The sequence below is a fragment of the Schistocerca cancellata genome, chromosome 2, assembly GCF_023864275.1.
Source record: "Schistocerca cancellata isolate TAMUIC-IGC-003103 chromosome 2, iqSchCanc2.1, whole genome shotgun sequence".
In the NCBI taxonomy this organism is placed as follows: domain Eukaryota; kingdom Metazoa; phylum Arthropoda; class Insecta; order Orthoptera; family Acrididae; genus Schistocerca; species Schistocerca cancellata.
Window position 1 is genome coordinate 1,038,153,148 of NC_064627.1, and position 20,274 is coordinate 1,038,173,421.

At 38.6% G+C, this 20,274-nt stretch overlaps 1 protein-coding gene across 1 annotated transcript in view; it reads right to left on the minus strand.

The window, feature by feature from the left end:
* LOC126163010 (YTH domain-containing family protein 3) overlaps nucleotides 1-20,264 on the minus strand; it is a 44,229-nt gene extending 23,965 nt beyond the window's left edge. Inside the window, exons 1-4 of the mRNA XM_049919874.1 lie at nucleotides 20,033-20,264; nucleotides 19,871-19,895; nucleotides 18,607-18,677; nucleotides 14,933-16,711 (exon numbers count right to left, since the gene is read on the minus strand). Of these exons, the coding sequence (XP_049775831.1) occupies nucleotides 14,933-16,711; nucleotides 18,607-18,677; nucleotides 19,871-19,895; nucleotides 20,033-20,056 (1,899 nt within the window). The 5' untranslated portion in view covers nucleotides 20,057-20,264. The remainder of the gene's footprint in view (nucleotides 1-14,932; nucleotides 16,712-18,606; nucleotides 18,678-19,870; nucleotides 19,896-20,032) is intronic.
* Nucleotides 20,265-20,274: the final 10 nt, after the last annotated feature.

The following is a 20,274-nucleotide window of genomic DNA, read 5'->3' on the forward strand; positions in this document are numbered from 1 at the left end:
TACAACATTTAATATTTTGTATCAAATTTTGTAGACTTTAAGATTCGTTTACCAGGAACATTTGTGCAAATTTTCAGTCAGATTGGAGAAGATCACATAGGGACCACTGGTTAACTTGGTGTGGAGTGGATCAGAAAAAAGCATTCACATGGCTGGTTGTCATAATACGAAACAACAAAATCACTTTGACAGGACAGGTGACTGTTTTATATTACAGATAAATTACTGCACACATGCAGCATGGAAGTCAGTTTATTTAAATAGAAGAATGTGACCACATCACCAATACACAAAGTGCATATAAAGGACAAATGATGGGCAACATTACAGCTAACTACAAAGTATGTACAGTCAAAATAGAAACACCTTAAATGAACAAATTACTGTATTCAGGGTGTCTACGGGGAGAAGGAAAAAAAATTCCCGGATTATTCCCGGATTTCTCCCGGCTATCCCGTTTAAAAAATATGCTTTTTCCCGGACGAAAATATTTTTCTGTGCTAAGTGACTAGGTTTTCCGTAGATTTTCCCTCGGAACTGTAAAACTTATCAACCCTTTGAATGGTTAACGTTTTATATAATCGCGTACAACTTCCCGAAAAAAAAAGAAAAGACGGAGCAGAGAAGTTTTGGAGAGACTTTTAATAAAAAAAAAAAGGAAAGCAGTTTTGGAAAGACCTTTCATTTGCAGCAACATATACGCTGCATATTTTCGCATTACGAAAGTATAAATACGAATTACACCAAACAGCGCGTTAGATTCCGGAGCGTTGCAACCGAGGTTGCGATGTCCTTTTGTAAGCGAGTCATATCTCAAGCCACGAGATCTCGCCACCCGCTGACAGCAGCTATTCAGAGCATAGGGCACGTGTTATAGTCACCCAATAGCAAGATCACTGGTTACATAGCGCGAACACACAAGAGGAAAAGTTAACGGTTTACATTAATGTAAAGCCGGCCGCGGTGGTCTAGCGGTTCTGGCGCTGCAGTCCGGAACCGCGGGACTGCTACGGTCGCAGGTTCGAATCCTGCCTCAGGCATGGGTGTGTGTGATGTCCTTAGGTTAGTTAGGTTTAAGTAGTTCTAAGTCCTAGGGGACTTATGACCTAAGCTGTTGAGTCCCATAGTGCTCAGAGCCATTTGAACCATTTGGAACCATTAATGTAAACAGTACCGTATGTCTACAAGAAAAGCTAAGCTTTCACATATAATATTGGTCTCTAAGATTAACACGCTACAATAGAAGCTAAGCTTTCACATGTAATATTGATCTTTTTTTACGTGTGTTATACTTTAAGATACATCACTCAAATGTGCCAGTAAATTTAAAATTATGACATAAATGCCTCGGCTCGAAATTCTTGTAAGTGGCTGGTCCTCAAACTGTTCAGTTTCAAACGCTCTGTGATTTAGATATCCATACCACTTTCTCACACGTAACATAATTCATCTTGCGTAAAAGAAATTTACTTTGAAAGTAACGCTTTTCTAACCACCGTTCGCAATACTGTTAGTTATAGGTTCGATTTACCAGTTGCCAGAGAGCGCCAGAAAACTCATTATTGTGCGTGTGCAACTGCAGTGGTGTAGGAAGCCTGCATGTTCGTGTGTATAAAGCACTAAGAGAGCTTACATTACACCATAAAAGAAACAGGGCATCAGAGGATACTCCAAAGAGTATCGCCATTTCGTAAACCATACTAAATTGCATAATTCGGCTTGAAGTGCAAATTGGCTTTTTTTTTGGATTTAAATTTTCTTGGAGTACCAGTACTCTACGATCTCATGTTTGGTTCTTTAAAAAAATGGTTCAAATGGCTCTGAGCACTATGGGACTTAACATCTATGGTCATCAGTCCACTAGAACTTAGAATTACTTAAACCTAACTAACCTAAGGACATCACACAACACCCAGTCATCACGAGGCAGAGAAAATTCCTGACCCCGCCGGGAATCGATTGGTTCTTTATTATGGCATAATGCCATACATGGTAGAAGATGATAACGTGCACTTGAAATTCAGCGAACAGTTGGAACTAGCCAATACTGCAGAATGAAACACTTCGTTTCAAATAAAATTATTGCCTCAGCGGAATTTCTTTAGCAAACTTGCAAAAATAACTTCATTCTTCTGCAAGGCGATTAATGCTTGACTGCTACTAACTTGGAAAGAAAATAAAATCAGAAAACTGAAATTAATAATATATTTTTGTCCTCCGTAATTATGTGAATGTATTTTAATTCACTTGATAGCTCCCGGCCACAGAAATCCGTTTTTGTTTTCATTTGACGTGGGAGCTGTACACGAAGAGAAGCAGCGAAATCACTTAACGTAAAGACGGGTCACGTGGAGACTAGTCCCATCCCCACTACAACTCAGGCAACTCTGTGCAAGCGCGTATCTGGCAGCTAGGGCGCGTGATAAAAATGTTTCTCGTTTGCATCTGGCTGCTTGCTGCTGCTACCGATACAGCTTACAGCCAAACTTCAAGTAGCGGGAAGTGGGAGAAGGTACTGCTTATACGCGAGTCAAATGCGCATGCGCAACAGACCGCTGGCAACTGGTCAGACGAAGCTAAGGTGAACAGTTGTGATGTCATGCTCATAGCAAGCAGTTTATTGTTACGAAGAATTAGTCTGCGCCCTACGGCCTTTGAAATATTTTTGCAATCTGCTGACGCTTGTGCGTGCACGGTGTTTTGTTGTCGTAAATTGCACATTTCCTATGCCACTAAAGTTTTATTTTTTTCCCTCTCGTTTATATTTTATTACTGCAGTATCATTCTCCAGTAGCAGGATACAATAACATTCTTTGCTAGAGAATCAATTCTGCAGTCAAAATTACAAAAATTTAACTGAAAGCTAAAACAATGAAAAATTCCCGGAATTCCGAAAAATTCCCAGGTTTTTCCCGGTTTTCTCCCGGATGAAATAATTCCCGGGTTTTTACCGGATATCCCGGTTGTCCCGGGTCGTATACACTCTGTGTATTAGTTTTTTGTTGTTACACAAACCACAATAAAGGTGTAGAGCAAAAATTCAGAGAGAGAATTGTTGCTCAGCACTTATCTTCAGGGGGGGTAAACTGTTTGTCTCCCCTCATCCTCTTAACGGTCGTGAGTCTCACCCCATCCCTCTCGCCTCCCAAAGGAAGGAACTAAACGGTTCTGAAAAATACAGTGTGGCGCACGATAAGTCACCCATTTGAATTTTGGCCCTACAAGTATACTATTGGGGCAATAGCTTTCAAATTATGTGCTCAACTTTGTGTAGTTAATGGAAATTATGCCAGGTTTCGTTCTGCGTTCATTGCTTCCGTTGTGAGACCGCTATTTCAGATTGCCGCGATGGTGGACAAAGGACGGTTGACCGCCGCGCAAAAGATGAAGATTGTCTTACTGTTCACGGCGACAAACAGCATTACATTGACAGAGAGAAGGTTTCATGCTCATTTTGGCACACGGTGGGCTCCCAGCCCACAGACAATATGCAGATTACATAAAAAATTTGAGGGTACTGGATCTGTGTTGAAGTGTCAGTGGCCACATGCATGTAATGTACGTTTGCCGCAAAACATTGAAGCAGTTTGAGTGGCTTTGACCCGTAGTCTGAGTAAATCAACAAGAAGAGCCAGTCCCAAGTTGGGATTTCACACTGTTCTGTAGAAAGAATTATTCAATCCAATCTTCACTTGTATCCATACAAGATTACTGCAAAAGAGAAGGAGCGGAGACTGCAGTCTGCAAGGTGGGCAATCAAGCAAGACCAAGAGGCAGTTTTTTTAGACAACATAGTTGTGTGGAGATAACAGCGATCAATTTACTTATAATCAATTATTCAAAATGACAGTCATAATTGCATTATTTATTTTGCCGCCAACCGGTTTCAACCCACGATGGAGTCATCTTCAGGGCAATTTACACTTAGTAAGTAATCATGTACGTAATCTACAAGCAATTAGTCAAAGATACATAAATAAACAGATTTTTATACCCATTTGGTCGCTCGCTAGAGTCGTCACCCTGCCTGTGCACGGTTGGTAACTATGCATGGTTGGTTCTCTGCATGAGCTTAAATAACGGCCAACAACACGTGGGCAGATGGTAACACCCTCCACGGTGACCAATGGTTATATGCTTAAGTGAGAAATCGAAAATTTTAAATTTTAAAGTTTGTTCCAGTTGTAATATAATGTAATGAAGGGAGGATTGTGGTTCACCGATGCTCGATATCAAATACCGTGCTGCAGCTGATGACATGTACGGGGAGGCTACTATGACGACAGAAACCTAGCCAAATAGGCTAAGGGCCACTTGATATATTTCTTTTTTCTAATATGTTAATTTTATAACGGAGAATAAACTGATTTTAAAGCTTTTTACTAATTACTAGGAACAACTTTTATGGATAGCAGCCAGAACACACCACGATAACGTATGCTGTGCAAAGATGACGCCGCAGCAGAAGACAAAATGGATAGACAACATGGAGGAAGAATCATTATGGTATGCCATTACCATAACAACAAACACTGTGCAAAGATGATATTACAGCAGACGACTTATACGAAAAGGCTACCATGACGACAGCGTCCCAACCACACAGGCTAGGGGGTGCTTGATATATACTATCGCCCATGGCAATGCCGTCCCTACCACAAAAGATAGAGGGCTCGACTCTATCCACAAATGATGTGAAAAATGAATGGGACAACAGTTACCTGAATTTTAAATAATTGTAAATTTCTAGAGATTTAATTAGTTATAATTATTATTTATTATGTTTTATATTACAATTGGAACAAACTAAAATTTACGATTTCTTGCTTAAGCATGTAACCATTGGTCACAATGGAGGGCGTTACTGTCTGCCCATGTGTTGATGGCAGTTATTTAAGCTCAAGCAGAAAACCAACCATACATAGTTACCAACCGTGCACAGGCAGGGTGACGACTCCAGCAAGCGACCAAATGGGTATAAAAATCTGTTTATTTATGTAAATTTGACTAATTGCTTGTAGATTACGTACATGATTACTTACTAAGTGTAAATTGCCCTGAAGATGACCCCATTGTGGGTTGAAACCAGTTGGCGGCAAAATAAATAATGTGATTATGACTGTCATTTTGAATAATTGATTACAAGAGGCAGTGCTACACAACCCATGGTTTTCTGACAAAGCTTATTTTTACATAAAAGGTGCTGTGAACAAACAGATCATTCGATTCTGGGCACTAGAACCTCTGCAAATAATCCACATGAAAGAGACCTACGGGGAGAAAGGGTGTGTGTCGGTTGCGATGTCAAGCCGTGGAATCATCAGTCCATTCTTTTTCAATGCTACAGCAACTGGTGAACGCTCTTTACGCATGCTGCAAAACCAGTTTTTTCCTCAACTCGTCACCTCATGCCTTCCATTGCAGAGACAATTGTTCATGCAGGATGGAGCACGCCCCCATGCCACCAATGTTGTGCTTGATTTCCTACATGAAAGACTTTGCCTTAGGGGATTGTCCAACAGATTTGCAGAATGTTATGCAGGAGGAGGAATGTGCCCCCCACCCTCCCCCCTCCCCCCCCACAGCCCGGATGTTAACCCATGTGACTTCTTCCTTTGGGAGTTCCTTAAAGAAAAGGCATACCACGGAAAACCAGAAAATGCAGTGCAACTTAGGGCCGTCACTGTGGAGTTATGCCACACCATTCCAGAATATTTGTGCTGAAGAGTCATTACAAATGCACATGTGCCACTGGAAGAAGCTGTAAACCAAAACGGCAATCATATTGAACAAGTGATTCATTATGTTGTACTTCCAAGCAGTTTTCTTTACTTCTACATCAACAAATTACAAATCTTGTCAACATCAAATGTGTTACGCATGAAACAAATCAGGTGACTTATCATGCACCACCCTGTATATATATCGGCAATAACAAATATTGTCATCCCGAAAGTAAATACTAATCAGAAATAATCCCCCCCCCCCTCTCTCTCTCACACACACACACACACACACACACACACACACACACACACACACACACACACTTTGAGAGCATTTTTCCTTTTGATAAGGGAAGTAAAAAACTGATTCCCGATGTATAATTATTGGAAGCTAGACAATGAGTTATACCAATTTTAAACATTAAAGTGAATAAAATACAGATTGAAGTATTCATACACATACTGTTGGCTAACATTAACATTTAACAAATGAACACTGTGATATAGCCTACACTACTAATGTGCCAGTTATATCATGAAAGAATACACTGCATAAGTCACACAAAAGAAAAACAGAAAAAAAAATTCCAATGTAAGGAAATTCTTCATTTGATTGAATCAAAATGTGACACAGATCAGAATCAATATTAACTAGCACAATAGGTTAACAAAGCAGAACTGGAACCATAAAATAGGCTAAGTGAACTTATGGTGTCAGTAGTTGTTCTGCTACGTGCCACTGTTGGCCACAGCCAATCAGGTGACAATGTCCAACAGCCAGTGAGAATGGCTGAATCTACTGATTTGATTTGGTGGAATATATGAAATTATTACTTTTATTTTCAGCATGGAAAGCATGAGACCAACAATAACTGATCTTGCTTTTACTCATTATAACATTGTTTACTGGGTTTTGCACTTTATTTCCTGTTTCTTGGAATATGACATGATTTCTTGGGATACTGTTTCATACTCCAATCAAATTTAGTTTGGCTGTGAGTTGGCAAACCCAACAAATGTGACAGAAGAAAAACTGGATGATGAGAAGGGCTGTATCTGTAGTGCAGGCCAACGATTGTTTCAAAAATTTTGTGGGGTATTTTCAGAATTTCCCAATTTACATGGTGGTGGTTAGGCAAGCACCTGAGTGTAAAGTTTAAAATTTATGGAATAATCTGTTTTATACAACAGCATTCTGCACAATATATTCTGTCATGCTACCACATAATTTAGTGTGTTCCACATTTTGACAATATTTATTGAACATCATTTTCTCACTGATTCTGTCATCTCGTCTAATCGTACAATTTATAATTCATCGTGTTCACCTTTCATCATTATCTGTGCAAACAGTTATGAACTGCAACACACAATGAAAAAGCCACCATCATAGCATGTGCTCTTTTATGCTAAGAAATACATACGACATAACAAGAAATAAAGAAAATTTATACTGTGTGATGATCTAAGATTTGCTGACCTGTCTAGATATGAGAAACATATCTTACAATACACAATAGACCATAAGAGAAGAAACATAACTAATTTACAATGTGGTATAAACAAATTACATAGATATGAGAAACATATCTTACAACAAACAACACAGGAGAAGCAACAGAACTAATTTACACTGTGGCATAAACAAATTACCTAATCTTCCAGTTACTGCACATCAAAACAAGGAAACAAGATGATTTTAAACTGATGAACAAATTTATGGAACACAAACACAGGCAAAATGAGAACAAAATTTCATGAAAAATGAAGAGGGAGGGAGAAAGGGGAAACGTTAGTAATGTTATCCAAAAGTAGAAAAACTGCCACCATAATTGAGGTGTTATCTAGAATAACAACTTAACTGAAATATATTGAGACTGACATACAAAGCATCAAATGTTTTAAATAGCTTTTTTATTAATTTACTATTTGCGGATTCATCTTTCTATTGTCTACATTCATGGTAACTTTCACAATGTCTACAAATCTTATTTCTCAGTGAAGTTCTAATATATAGGTTTACATGTGATTAACAGCCTGCCTGATTGTTTCAGTAAATCCATTCATTCCCAAATTGTATTCCATAAATCTCACACATAAACTGAAAGATGTTATTCTGCATGTCTGCTTCGATCCGTGACATTAACTGTGTTATGTTGCAACATAATGGTGGCATGGCATTTTTGAGTCTGGTCATATTTGCAGATGGCATATCATAGCATTTGGTGGCACTCTCTTGCATTGGATGTTTACGTTTTCAAGTTTGTTGTTAGATGCGTTAATGAGCCATTTGACACTGTAAGTTGCGTGCATCAGATTGTTACTGGAAGAGTTTGTGCCGATTTCTAGAAGTTACTTTGATTTTGTGAATTGTCACTGATAGATTTGTGTTTGTATCTGGAATTATTAGTGCCATGTTTCTTATGGTCAGAGATTTAATTCTATTTTTCTTTTTTCTGTCAGTCATGAATAAGAGACAGAAATTTATGAGCTGGTCATGGCTTGTTGCAATAGGCTGTGAGATGTCTACGATCAAGTTCTTACAGTTATTTGGACTGACTAGCATTTGCCTCAAGCAATTTAGGGAAATCCTGGAAAACCCTAATATGGAAGTCTGTATGTGAGGTTGTACCACCATCCTTTCATGCACATTTTCATGAATTTTAGGGTTTTTACTGCTAGTGTCTGAAAACTGCACAGGAGTTTGGTTGGTAGGTATCAGAGATATTGGTTTACCATTATTGTTTAGGTTAAGTTTTTGATATTGTGAGTGGGTATTGCTTCTTGTACTGCAGACTTCTTTCGAGATAGATAGGGTACGTGACGGTTTGGGTAGCAGTTTTGACTATTTGAGTATGTTGGGTTTTGGAACTGCGGGCTTTGTTTTAGTTGCCATATAGGTCAACAGAAATTTGCAGTAGTGGGTTTTGGAGTTGTGTGTGGGTTCATAATATTGAGAACTTCGTATGAACTACAAAGGTCAAGTGAAATTAGTGGTACTGGGTTTTTAAGTTGTGTGTGGGTTTCTTGGTATTAAGGGATTCAACTGAGCTAGATAGGTCAAGTGAAATTTATGATACCAATGATTTTGGTTTCTGCACTTTATCATGTTGAATGTTGAGAATTTTTTGTGCTTCATATTTGGATTAATATTGGTTTTGAAATCACGTTATTCTTACTGCCATATATTTAGTTTGACCTGATCAAAACCCCCTACTTCCCACAGTTGTCCCATTAGTTCAATTATATTGTTCAAGTTAAATATTATTATTTATGAAACTTCCTGGCAGATTAAAACTATGTGCAGGACCGAGACTCGAACTCCAGACCTTTGCCTTTTGCAAGCAAGTACTCTACTGACTGAGCTGCCCAAGCACGACTCACGACCCGACCTCACAGCTTTACTCCCGCCAGTACCTCGTTTCATATCAACACACACTGCTGCAGAGTGAAAATTTCATTCTGGATAATTATTTATGTTTGTTCATGTGTGTAACAAGTGGCATCGTGGTGGTTGCATTGTATATGCTTGAAATAGTGGCATCTGCCATCTTGATGATGTCACAGGTCGAAGTCGATGGGTTGAATCACAACTTTCAGTTTTGCCAATTTCACTTTTGAAGGAGAGCCTTCAGATACATGGAAGGAGTGTAAGTCACACACTAACAGGCAAATACATACTCTGCTGACACCTTCTATAATATATATTAACAATTATGAACAGTGCTAACCTAATCACATTGTTAATTAATGGACTTCCTAGCCCTAGCAGCACATTACTTTGTTTAACGTGTTACAAATCAAGATTTTAGGTATACATGCATAGTCTTAATTTTTTACAAAATATTAGCAATTGGCACTTTTGACTTTTAACATTACTATTGTTTTAAAATTTGTTAGTGTTAAAACAATGATAGCTCAAGCCATGGGATAAGTAGTCTGTTTACAGTGAGGGTAATTTACAGTTTTCGTGAAGGTCTACCTTGACAACAACACCTTAAATTGCTTTATTCAACCTTTATTAGTCACTTCACTTTCAGAAAAGACTGTTTGCATTATTGCTTCTATCAATGATGAATTTTGTTAATGTTGACCAAAAACTTCTGTTATTCTGAAGAAAGGTCAGTGCTGTGGACCACAGCTGCAGGCGACTGGCACATTAATTACTCTCCGACAGAGGCACCCTTAAGCATATCCCTGCAGTACATACAGGTACTTTAGCTGAGAAGAAGTCTGTTCTACACTATTTGACCAAAGCTCTAAAACAAGTTTATGTCAATTGGTGTAAGGAAATGTAAACAAAATTTGACGAAAAGAATGCAAAAGCCATGTGCAATATTGTAACAAACAAACTGCCTCCAATATGAATTGAAGCAAACAAGCGCAAAACACTTTCAAGAAAATTATAGGCTGCCTCCCCCCCCCTTTTTTTTGCTTACACTATACCAGTGTATGTCAAGACAGCTGCTTAAAAAAGTTAATGCCGAATAGCATGTAAAAAATTTTTTTTATTGCAAGCCGTCATGTTTTTGAGGCACCAACAACTACATAGAAAAAAGTTTCCTAAACTGGTTTGAACACTTGAAAAGTGTGTATAAATTTTAAAGACTAATGTTTGGAGGCACAAAAAACATGTTCTTATTGCATCATTTTGTAAAAACTTAAACAGTAGCCTTAGTATTAGCAAATGACACCTGCTTTGACAATGTCACTAACATTGCTCTTTATTATTCAGATGCCATTGTTATCTCCTATTTCATACTTAGCCCATTTGTAACTTAACTGATTTCAGAACACACCATGAGCTGTGTATGCATCTGGAAAAGTTAAAACCTGTGTAACATATACATTACTGATAGTGAAAATTCTGATAAATTATACCACTGACTAATGAGGAAAACTCTGACTTTGTTTTTAAATACACGGAATTTTAAAAATCCTGTCCTATGTCTGCTAGAAACCAGTTGAAGGCTACTGTACTACACTCTAAAACTCCTATCAGAACCCTAGACTAGGGCACAGCCTCTATGGAAATTATATCTCCTATTATTATTTTGGTCAAGAATGTCACAGTTGATTTCAATTCTGCTCTTACCATTGCGTCAGTACACGCAATGGAATGCATAAGAAACCAAAGCGAAATTCAGAAGGTTTGGTTATCAATTTTATATAATATTCTAACTACATATTCCAACAATGGAAAATATATTCCTGTAGAGTGAATACAGTTATGAACTTGGCTGCACTGCCCTAGAAGATTACATGATTAAGGCAGTACTGAGAGGAGTATGGCAAATATGTTAACGAATTCTAGCTGCAAGTCAATACAATGCAAGCCCCAAGTCAATACAATGCAAGGAACCATAACTGTTTTTGTCAAGAGGCATAAAGGTGAGCAAAGACTCTTTACAAAACTGCCATAGCATTAGATCGTATCAGTGACAATGGAATTCTGAAGCTACAGTAGAAACAACCTAACAAGCTCCCCGTCAGCTCACAGCACTGCTTCCATCTTTCAACTGCAAAACCAAATGGCTGCAAGCGAAAACAATAGCAGAGGTGCTGCCATAGACACATTTACAATATTGTGATACATTATCGGCTGAGGTAGGTGAGTGAAGCTGCCGTGTCCACTCCACTGCAACTGTCAAGGATCAACTTACAGAGACAACTATAGTTTCTCATCAAAATACCGACTGTAAAGAAAGCTTTTGGACAAACACTGTGTTTGACAAATGAATGAGTCCCATGCATTTCCCAATGATTATATACACAGGAGAAAGGTCTACAAATTTCATTCATATTCATAATGAGACCTAACAGTTAATGTGATACTACACTAGACTATCACTAATCTGGCCTCTCAGTAATCCGGCACACATCCAAAAACGTGCACAATGAATTATCGTGTGCAACAATGCTTAGTTAAACAATGCTTTATATACTGTATTTGAAATTTACAGTTCGGAATCATGTCTTCTAAAAGAAAACACGACATGCTAGACCTCAGGCATAAACTCGAAATTTTAGAAAAGTTAAATTGAGGTTCTTCGCAGAAAGCCATTGCTGCCGAGTTCAATGTTGGACAAGCAACTATTTATGACATCAAAAAGAAAGATGATGTTATACAACAGTACTCAACACAAACAGATAGTGAGGTGGGAAAACTGAAGGTTATGCGACTGAGTGAGAGTCAAGAACTGGACGTAGTTGTTTACAGATGGTTCATACAACAACGCAGTAAAGGAATTCCTGTCAGTGGCCCGTTTATAAAGGAAAAAGCAGCTGCATTTAACAAACAACTTCGCGGTAGTAACTTCTTTGCAGTGAGAGAAGGTTGGCTATCAAACTGGAAAAAACGATATGGCATTCGGCAGCTGACAGTCACTGGGAAAAGTTGTTCAGCTAAGGATAAGGATTCTGATGAGTTTGTAAGTAAGATATGGAAGATAATAGAGGAAGACAATTAAACTGCTGATACCTTGTATAATGCTGATAAAATAGGACTCTTTTACAAGATGCTTCCTTCAAAAACATTAGCTGCCAACAACGAGAAGGAAGCTTGTGGTTACAAGCAACAGAAACAGCGCGTACCATTAATGTCGTGTTGTAATTCAAATGGGAGTCATAAACTACCACTTATGGTGATTGGAAAATCCCAACATCCATGCTGTTTTCAACAGAGTGACATAAACATTCTACCAGTGCAGTATTGCGCTCAGAAGATAGCGTGGATGGATAGACAAATATTCTCTCGGTGGTTCCAAGAAATGTTTGTACCAGCAGTGAGAAAAGAGCTAAAGAAGAAGCAGCTTCCACTGAGAGCTATCCTTATAACTGACAATGCTCCCAGTCATCCTTCAGAAGTTTCTCTGAAGTCAGATGGTATACAAGCACTCTTTCTCCGACCCAATGTGACAGCCATGATTCTGCATATGGACCAGGGAATTTGCTTGTTTGTTATTGTCATTATCGACATTCACTTCTTGTCTCCTAGCCTGACAAAAAGTGAAAACGACTATCGAGGCTATGCTGAAGGCATGGAAAGCAATCAACATATGTGATGTTATTTTCCAAGCAACCAAAGCATGGGACAAAGTGGAGAGCGCTATGATAACGAAGAGCTGGAAAAAATTGTGGTCATCCATTGACGCTGAGTTGAATCCAGTAGTAAGTGACAGAGATGAGCCAGTCACTTCGGAATTATCAATTACTTTGTACACTGACACGTTCCACAACCCTCCAGGGGCAGAAGAAATTGATGACAATGATAATGATACTAAGTGGCTGAATGAGGAAAACTGTGATATGGACCTAACTTCAACAGATGAAGAAATAATCAAAAGCATGCAAGAAAGTAAACATGAAAGTGATGAAGAGGACACAGGAGGAGAGTGTATGAAGATTCCTCACAGTGCTAGTGCTGAAGCTGCTGAGGTCTTCCTGGAGTACATTATGCAACAACCAGAGATATGCAGTACTGATGTAATGCTTGTAAAGCGGATGCACGATAAAGCATGCCACAGTCGCGTATCATCGTTTTGACAGTTAAAAATTAGGGAGATGTTTCATAGGGAGTGGTATGACAGTACAATTATGTACAGTCTATTGTACACTCAAGGACTAAGTTTTCTTTGAAAATTTATGTATTTTTGCATTTAATGAAGTATATCCTCTATGTTTTAAAATTGTATCCTTCGGTTTAATAAAGTACATTTCACTATATCCCCCATGTTTTAAAATAAATAAACAAAATAAATGATAAAATAAATTTCAGACACTCAATAATCTGGCACCCATATGTGCCGGGAATGGATGGATTAGCAAGACTCTAGTGTATAAGACATTTGAGGAGTAGCATATCAACGGAACTCAGATGGATCCATTTTGAAGAGAGAAGTATTTTGTTTTTCAGCAACACAAAATACATTATAGCTCAAAATAAATGTAGAGTTTTCATAGTGTTGCTGCATAAAGAAAGAAAAAGAGTAAAATCTTTGAATTCAGTGGTGTCAACTAAGCTTGTGTTTATTATGTAAGGCCTTGGAATGGGTATTCAAGTCAGAATCAGGAGCAGAAGCAACGAACATTTGTTAATCTTTTTTTGTAGCACAAATTACAATGCATAAGAAAATATGACAATTATAACAACACTGCTGCTTGGGATAAATCCACATCGATGGTTTTACTGTTCTACCCAAACAGCAGTCTTTCACTTTGCTTCATTATATTACATTGTTTTGTATATTACAGTGGCAATATTGACTGCCTCACACAATGTTAGGAGCATACCACACCATGTTATCCAAAATGTAATTACTGGGACAGTTATTCAAGTATGCAGGTAGCAAACAGATGACTGAATTACAGCACCGTGTGCTATACTGGTAGTCATAACACTTTATTTTCCGGGTGGAGTGAGTCCATGATACCGCCAGACAGCTTCCACCAGCAACGTCATCACTGACATTTTCTTTTTATGAAGGTCTAATTTGACTGTTAGATAACAGCCTGGCTGTCAGATGGCACATCCATAAATGTATCGCACAACAAGCTATGTTGGAAGGCAATAGTTTGATACCAGGTTCGCGTAGCCAGTAATTGTCCCATGCCAGTAACAATTTTATATTTTTTTATATTCTGTGGTTTTAGTATCCCCATTGACATCCTTAGTTTTCCTTTGAGGTCAGATTATATCACAGTTTTCAATATATTTAAGAACTTCAAACACAGGGTCATTCAGCCCAAAGCCCCACAATTCCTGCTAGGGTCTCAATACTTTAGAATGCGCAATTATATGATGCCACAGTGGTTACATAGCACATATGAACAACAGCTTGTTGATAGTGTCACTCTGATAGTTGAGATGTTGTACCATATCCTCCACTACTTCCTACTTTGCATTAATTTACTAGTGTTGAGAACACTATAGTTACTGAACACATCTCAATATGCATTTGGGTCACAATTGACATAAGAGACAAAATTATAAAACTTATCCATCGTTAGTGCATAAACAGAACTGCAGTGACTACTGAGAATGCTACAAACATATTCCAGTTACCATTTCTCTCTCTCTCTCTCTCTCTCTCTCTCTCTCTCTCTCTCTCACACACACACACACACACACACACACACACACACACACACACACACACAGAGATATGAAATTATCCATAGTGCTGAAAACTATGTTACTTATTTACCTTCTGTTGCTGTGGCAATCCACTGCTACGATCTTGTGGCCCACTGCTGTGCGGAGGTCCCTGTTGCTTCTCTCCTGCATTAGCTGCAGCCTGAGCTGCTGCTTGTGCCACAACTTTGCGGTTATCCTCCTCCTCTTGCCGTTTTTCATAATGCACAAAGTCATCAAAGATAGACGTAGTATGGCGAAAACTGTGCAGTATTCGCAACACATGCCTTCCTTTCTCGAACGGTACTTCTTGTGTATCCCTCGAGTTTGTCACAGATTTGTTATCATTATTTTCCAGTCTGATGTGGCGCAGCTGAGCATTCGGCACATCCTTCACATATATCCACCTTACACGGAACTGCCCCTTCCACTTGTCCTGAGACCACACTGAGCTAGAAGAATTGTAGTCTACAGGTGACACCATCTGTGCCATACCACAGAAATGTCCAGAACCATTGACAGAGAAGAATAGAAAAACTGGTCCACCACCTTTTGCCTCACGTTCACGAAATGCTTGGTCTAGACGCTTATTTCCATGTTCAGTAGAACACCAAATCTCGTACTTGATAGAACGATGGATATCATCTTCTGAATATGATTTTATCACAAAGAAACGGGCTCCTTTAGCTGAGAGATCAAAATCTGGAGGGTTGTAGTTGTTTTTGATCCTCAGTTCATCCAGGACTGGATGCGATGGCAGTGGATTCGCTGGCACCAGAGCTCCAGGATGTTGGTTTGGTGGAGGCTGCTGCTGAATGTGATGGGGTGGAGGAGCAGCCCCAGTACCGGGCTGTGGATGATGAGGATGGTGGGGATGGTGAGGTCCTGGCAAGACGGCAACCTGACCAGGATGATGGCCAGGATGGTGATGTGGTGGTCCTCCAGCTGTTGGAGGATAGCTGCCAACACCAGCTCCTGGTGGTCCACCAGCAGTCCCCCTAGGCCCTCCACCTCGCACTGGTCCTCCCCATGTTGAACGCACAGTAGGTGGAGGTGCAACTGGCTGTTTGGGTCCACCAGCTAATGCACTACTGCTGCCACCATTCTTCCCTTCCCACGTCCCGATGTCCATGTTATGCTTTCCTGGAACCATTGGTGGTGGAGGCATACCAGGGCCTTTCTTTTTCATTCCTCCTGAAGAAACTTGTGGTTGAGGCTTGGCTGGCTGCCCTGCAATTGATGCCCACGTCATCTTCTTCGGTTGTACTGAGGGTGCTGGTGCTACACTCTGCTGTACTGTCACCATTCCTCCCATTCCCATATCTACACTACCACTTTTATCAGACGGGCTCTGCTGTTTTAAGTCCTTGCCATCAGAAACTTTTCCACTGCCACTACCAGCATCTGAAAGTCCTAGACCTTGCATTCCCTGTTCCACAGCTTTTACATCAGATCCACCAACTCCAGGTGTTGTGTACATGCCATCTCCACCCCTGTAATAATCATCATAATGGGGTTTGCGCGAAATGGGTGCAGCAGAGCTGCCCCACGTTGAAAAGTCTCCATTCCCATGAAAGTAATTGAACCCTGCGGCAGCAGCTGCTGCGGCTGCAGCAGGCTGCCCGAAGGCTGTTCCAAACCCACCTCCGCCGCCACCAAACATGCCATCCATACTGTACGAATCATGGCCCATCTGTCCACCATAACCACCCAAAAAAGTCATGGGATCACCTCCATTTGACCAAGTGCCATCCCCAACTCCAAATGCTTGGTATGGAAATGATGTTCCATAGTAATTTGACATGTTGTATGGGTCCGATGCCATTGAAGTTGAAATTGGGGTGTTGTAACCCTGAAACAGAAATTATGCATTCCTCTAGAATAAAGACACATTAATTACAATAAAATAAAATAAGAGAGACAAGTAGTGTCTTTACCAATTGCATTTAACTAATACTGGTAATACATATTTAAAATAATCAATTAGAGGCCAGAGAGAGGGATTCTTCTGTCTTAAATTGAATAGAACTGTAAATGTGTTTCCACATTACACTGAGCCTAAAAAATTTGAAATGGGCATTTGAGTTCAGTGGGGGAAAACATTCTGCACTTAACTATTAACACTTACCAGGCAATCTAGAAACATACACGGTATTAACAGGAGCTGAACAAAGAAGTTAGCATTCTGTGGAAAAATAAAAGCTATGAATAAGGTGCATAAAAATACCAAAATCATTGAAAAGAAAAAAGGTTCCTTGCCAGCAGGTACTTCAAAATGCTCAACTCTAGCGATTACAATTGCCATAATCAGGAATGACAGCCCAAAACGTTTTTCCGTGTGACCATAGTTGCAATAAGCTATACAAACAACCTAAACGTACTCCATTACAAAAGACCATCAATAACAACATATGTTCATCTCACAGCTAGCACAGTCAATATAGTTGCAAAAACTGAAGGATAATTTCCATAGATTTGTAGGTGATTTCAAAATTTGTGCTCAAAATTCATGGAAACTTTTTATAAATTTTCAGAACTCACTGGTTTGCAAGCTAAGAACACATACAAAATAATTTTCACACACACACACACACACACACACACACACACACACATGTACACATTTATTCACTCCTTATAACTTTCAATCTGCCCTATAAGAGACTTCATTAAAGAAGTGGGTAGTTTATAAAGTCATGTCTAGGCCTACAACTAAACTATATTTCAGTCTATGTCAGTACGTTAATTATCTTAAACTGCTTTTAAGTACATGTTTTCACATTTGTGCCACATTGCTGACATGGGCCCTCGTATAAATTACTATAATAATCTTAATATAATAGAGGGAAACATTCCACGTGGGAAAAATATATCTAAAAACAAAGATGATGAGACTTACCAAACAAAAGCGCTGGCAGGTCGATAGACACACAAACAAACACAAACATACACACAAAATTCAAGCTTTCGCAACAAACGGTTGCTTCATCAGGAAAGGATCCTTTCGTCTTTCCTGATGAAGCAACCATTTGTTGCGAAAGCTTGAATTTTGTGTGATGTTTGTGTGTCTATCGACCTGCCAGCGCTTTTGTTTGGTAAGTCTCAACATCTTTGTTTTTAGATATATTTACTATAATAATCTGTTTACAAGTGCATCATTTCATTTCTAACCATGCATATTAAATTTAACATAATGAAAATGAGTGGTTGCACACAGATGAAACAACAATATTGAAGGTTAATGCTTCACAAATACTCAAATATGGGTTAAAACCTGTGGGCCCTATTACCTCCGGATCATAATTACATTGACTATAAATTGCCAGTAACATATTTTAAATATCTCTTCCCTCTTCCTTCCCTCAGACTACACTTTAAGGAGTTCAAATTCCATGTGTGAAGCTTTATAAACTGAAAAGGAAATGGGCAACCATTTGCCCTGCCATTAACTAATCTGAACCTAATTTGTATACACTTTGTATATGCATATATTATTTTTGTATCTGACATGTCCTACACACTGTTGTATACCAAATGGTATTAGCACAAAATATAAATAAATAAAAATTATATACAGTCTTTAATACTTCAAAATTTGATCCTTATTGGGATTGTCAATAACAAACATGGGCAGCCTTCACCAACACAAGGATGCAATAAATTATAATGTTGTTTACAACAAAATTTGAGTAAATCTAAAAAGCAGGCTAGATCATACAATAGCACTTAAAGGATGGGAAAAGTTACCTGATGATGCTGGGTTCGCCATGAATCAAAATCTTCATGTTCATTCACGTGGTCCTTTGGGCCATTTGACACTGAAAGTAAAAAATAGAAGTATTTAGGTTAACAGTGAACAAAATTATTAAGTAGAGAAAAGTGACAGCCCTAAGAGTATTCTTCATGGTCCCAGATTAGTGCAATCATTTTAATCTAATCTAATTGTCATCTTCGTTGTTTGTATGTCAATGTAACATCACCTACCATCACATAGTGCAGCTTGTTTATGTAATTAATTTCACGGGCTATAGCTTCATTAGCTATTTCCAGAACATAGTCTAGAATGTAACTGCTGTCCTTATTCTAGATATGTACACAAAATCATGAAAATTACTACCGACAACAGAGTAATCTACTTCTTTCATCATTTCACTTCTATAAAATGCAAACCATTTAGTAGAAGACATTACATTTCCCTGTGTATGGCACTGAACTTACATTACAGCATGTTTATCAAACTTTACAATGATCATGGTATATACAATAATACTCGCAAATATCATTAATTATATCACACAACATACCGTTGTTTACACTTTTACTTCAGACTTAGAGATGCTTGCATGTTTACAAAATCTTTAGAAATTAGCAAACTACTATGACAGACACACTCATGCTGAATGACTCATTCATTATGCATAACCGCTTTCTGCAATAAAGTGTACAGAGTTTGAAAAACAATCGCAATCAAAATCTACCTATTCCCTGTGCCATATTAATTTGTAAACTGTATCTATCATGGGAACAACAAGTCTGATTACCTAAATAATCACAAATACTGACTTAACGAAAAACTAGCCATGGGCTCCAATTTAAATTGAGTAGTTCCTGTTTACCACAATCTCAAGCTGGAAAGTCAATCAACATACAATTTATCTCACTCTTAGTGTCATTAAGATCATATGTTTTCTTCAAACTTACATAATACCTACTAAAAATTTCTATATGCCAACACACGTCAAAATTTTTACGTTTAAGACTAGTGATACTTGGATACAGATGAATACTGGTAGACCAGTAACACGCAAGACTGCACGTCACTTCTTACTGAACTGCTTACGAGGTGACACGACATAACAACATTCATATGCAGGCCTACTTTTCCCAACAGACTATCAGAACAAATGTTAACACTGTGTTCACAAAGTCTGTACCTTTCTTCGATCTAGGAATTGTATAGCAATGGGATGTCATATGACAATACGCAAAAAAGACAAGTTGTTCGTATTACCTTGATTCCCTTGTCCTTTCATCCGCTGCGCAGGTTCACGTCCAGGTAACATACGAAAGAGGACACAAGCATTAATTACAGCACAGTTATCGCACTCTTTATTCTCTTTTCAAAGACTGCATCTCAATTTACTACGCCCTAGGATAGCAATTCTTCCTTTACCTGATCTGACACGCCTGCTGACATCACCTAATTTCTGCACTCTGTTCTTTAAATGATGCAAAGTCTTTAAAATAAAACTGTCAATCGACAAGGGATAATTAGTCAAAAGTCTTTCTGGCACAAAATATACAAACAACTTCCTAAAATAATACAAAACTCCACACACAAATCACTTCATTAAGAAACAATGGCGGCTGATCCTAACTCCGAAAAGTTGGGCAAGTGCGCATGCGCATATAGAT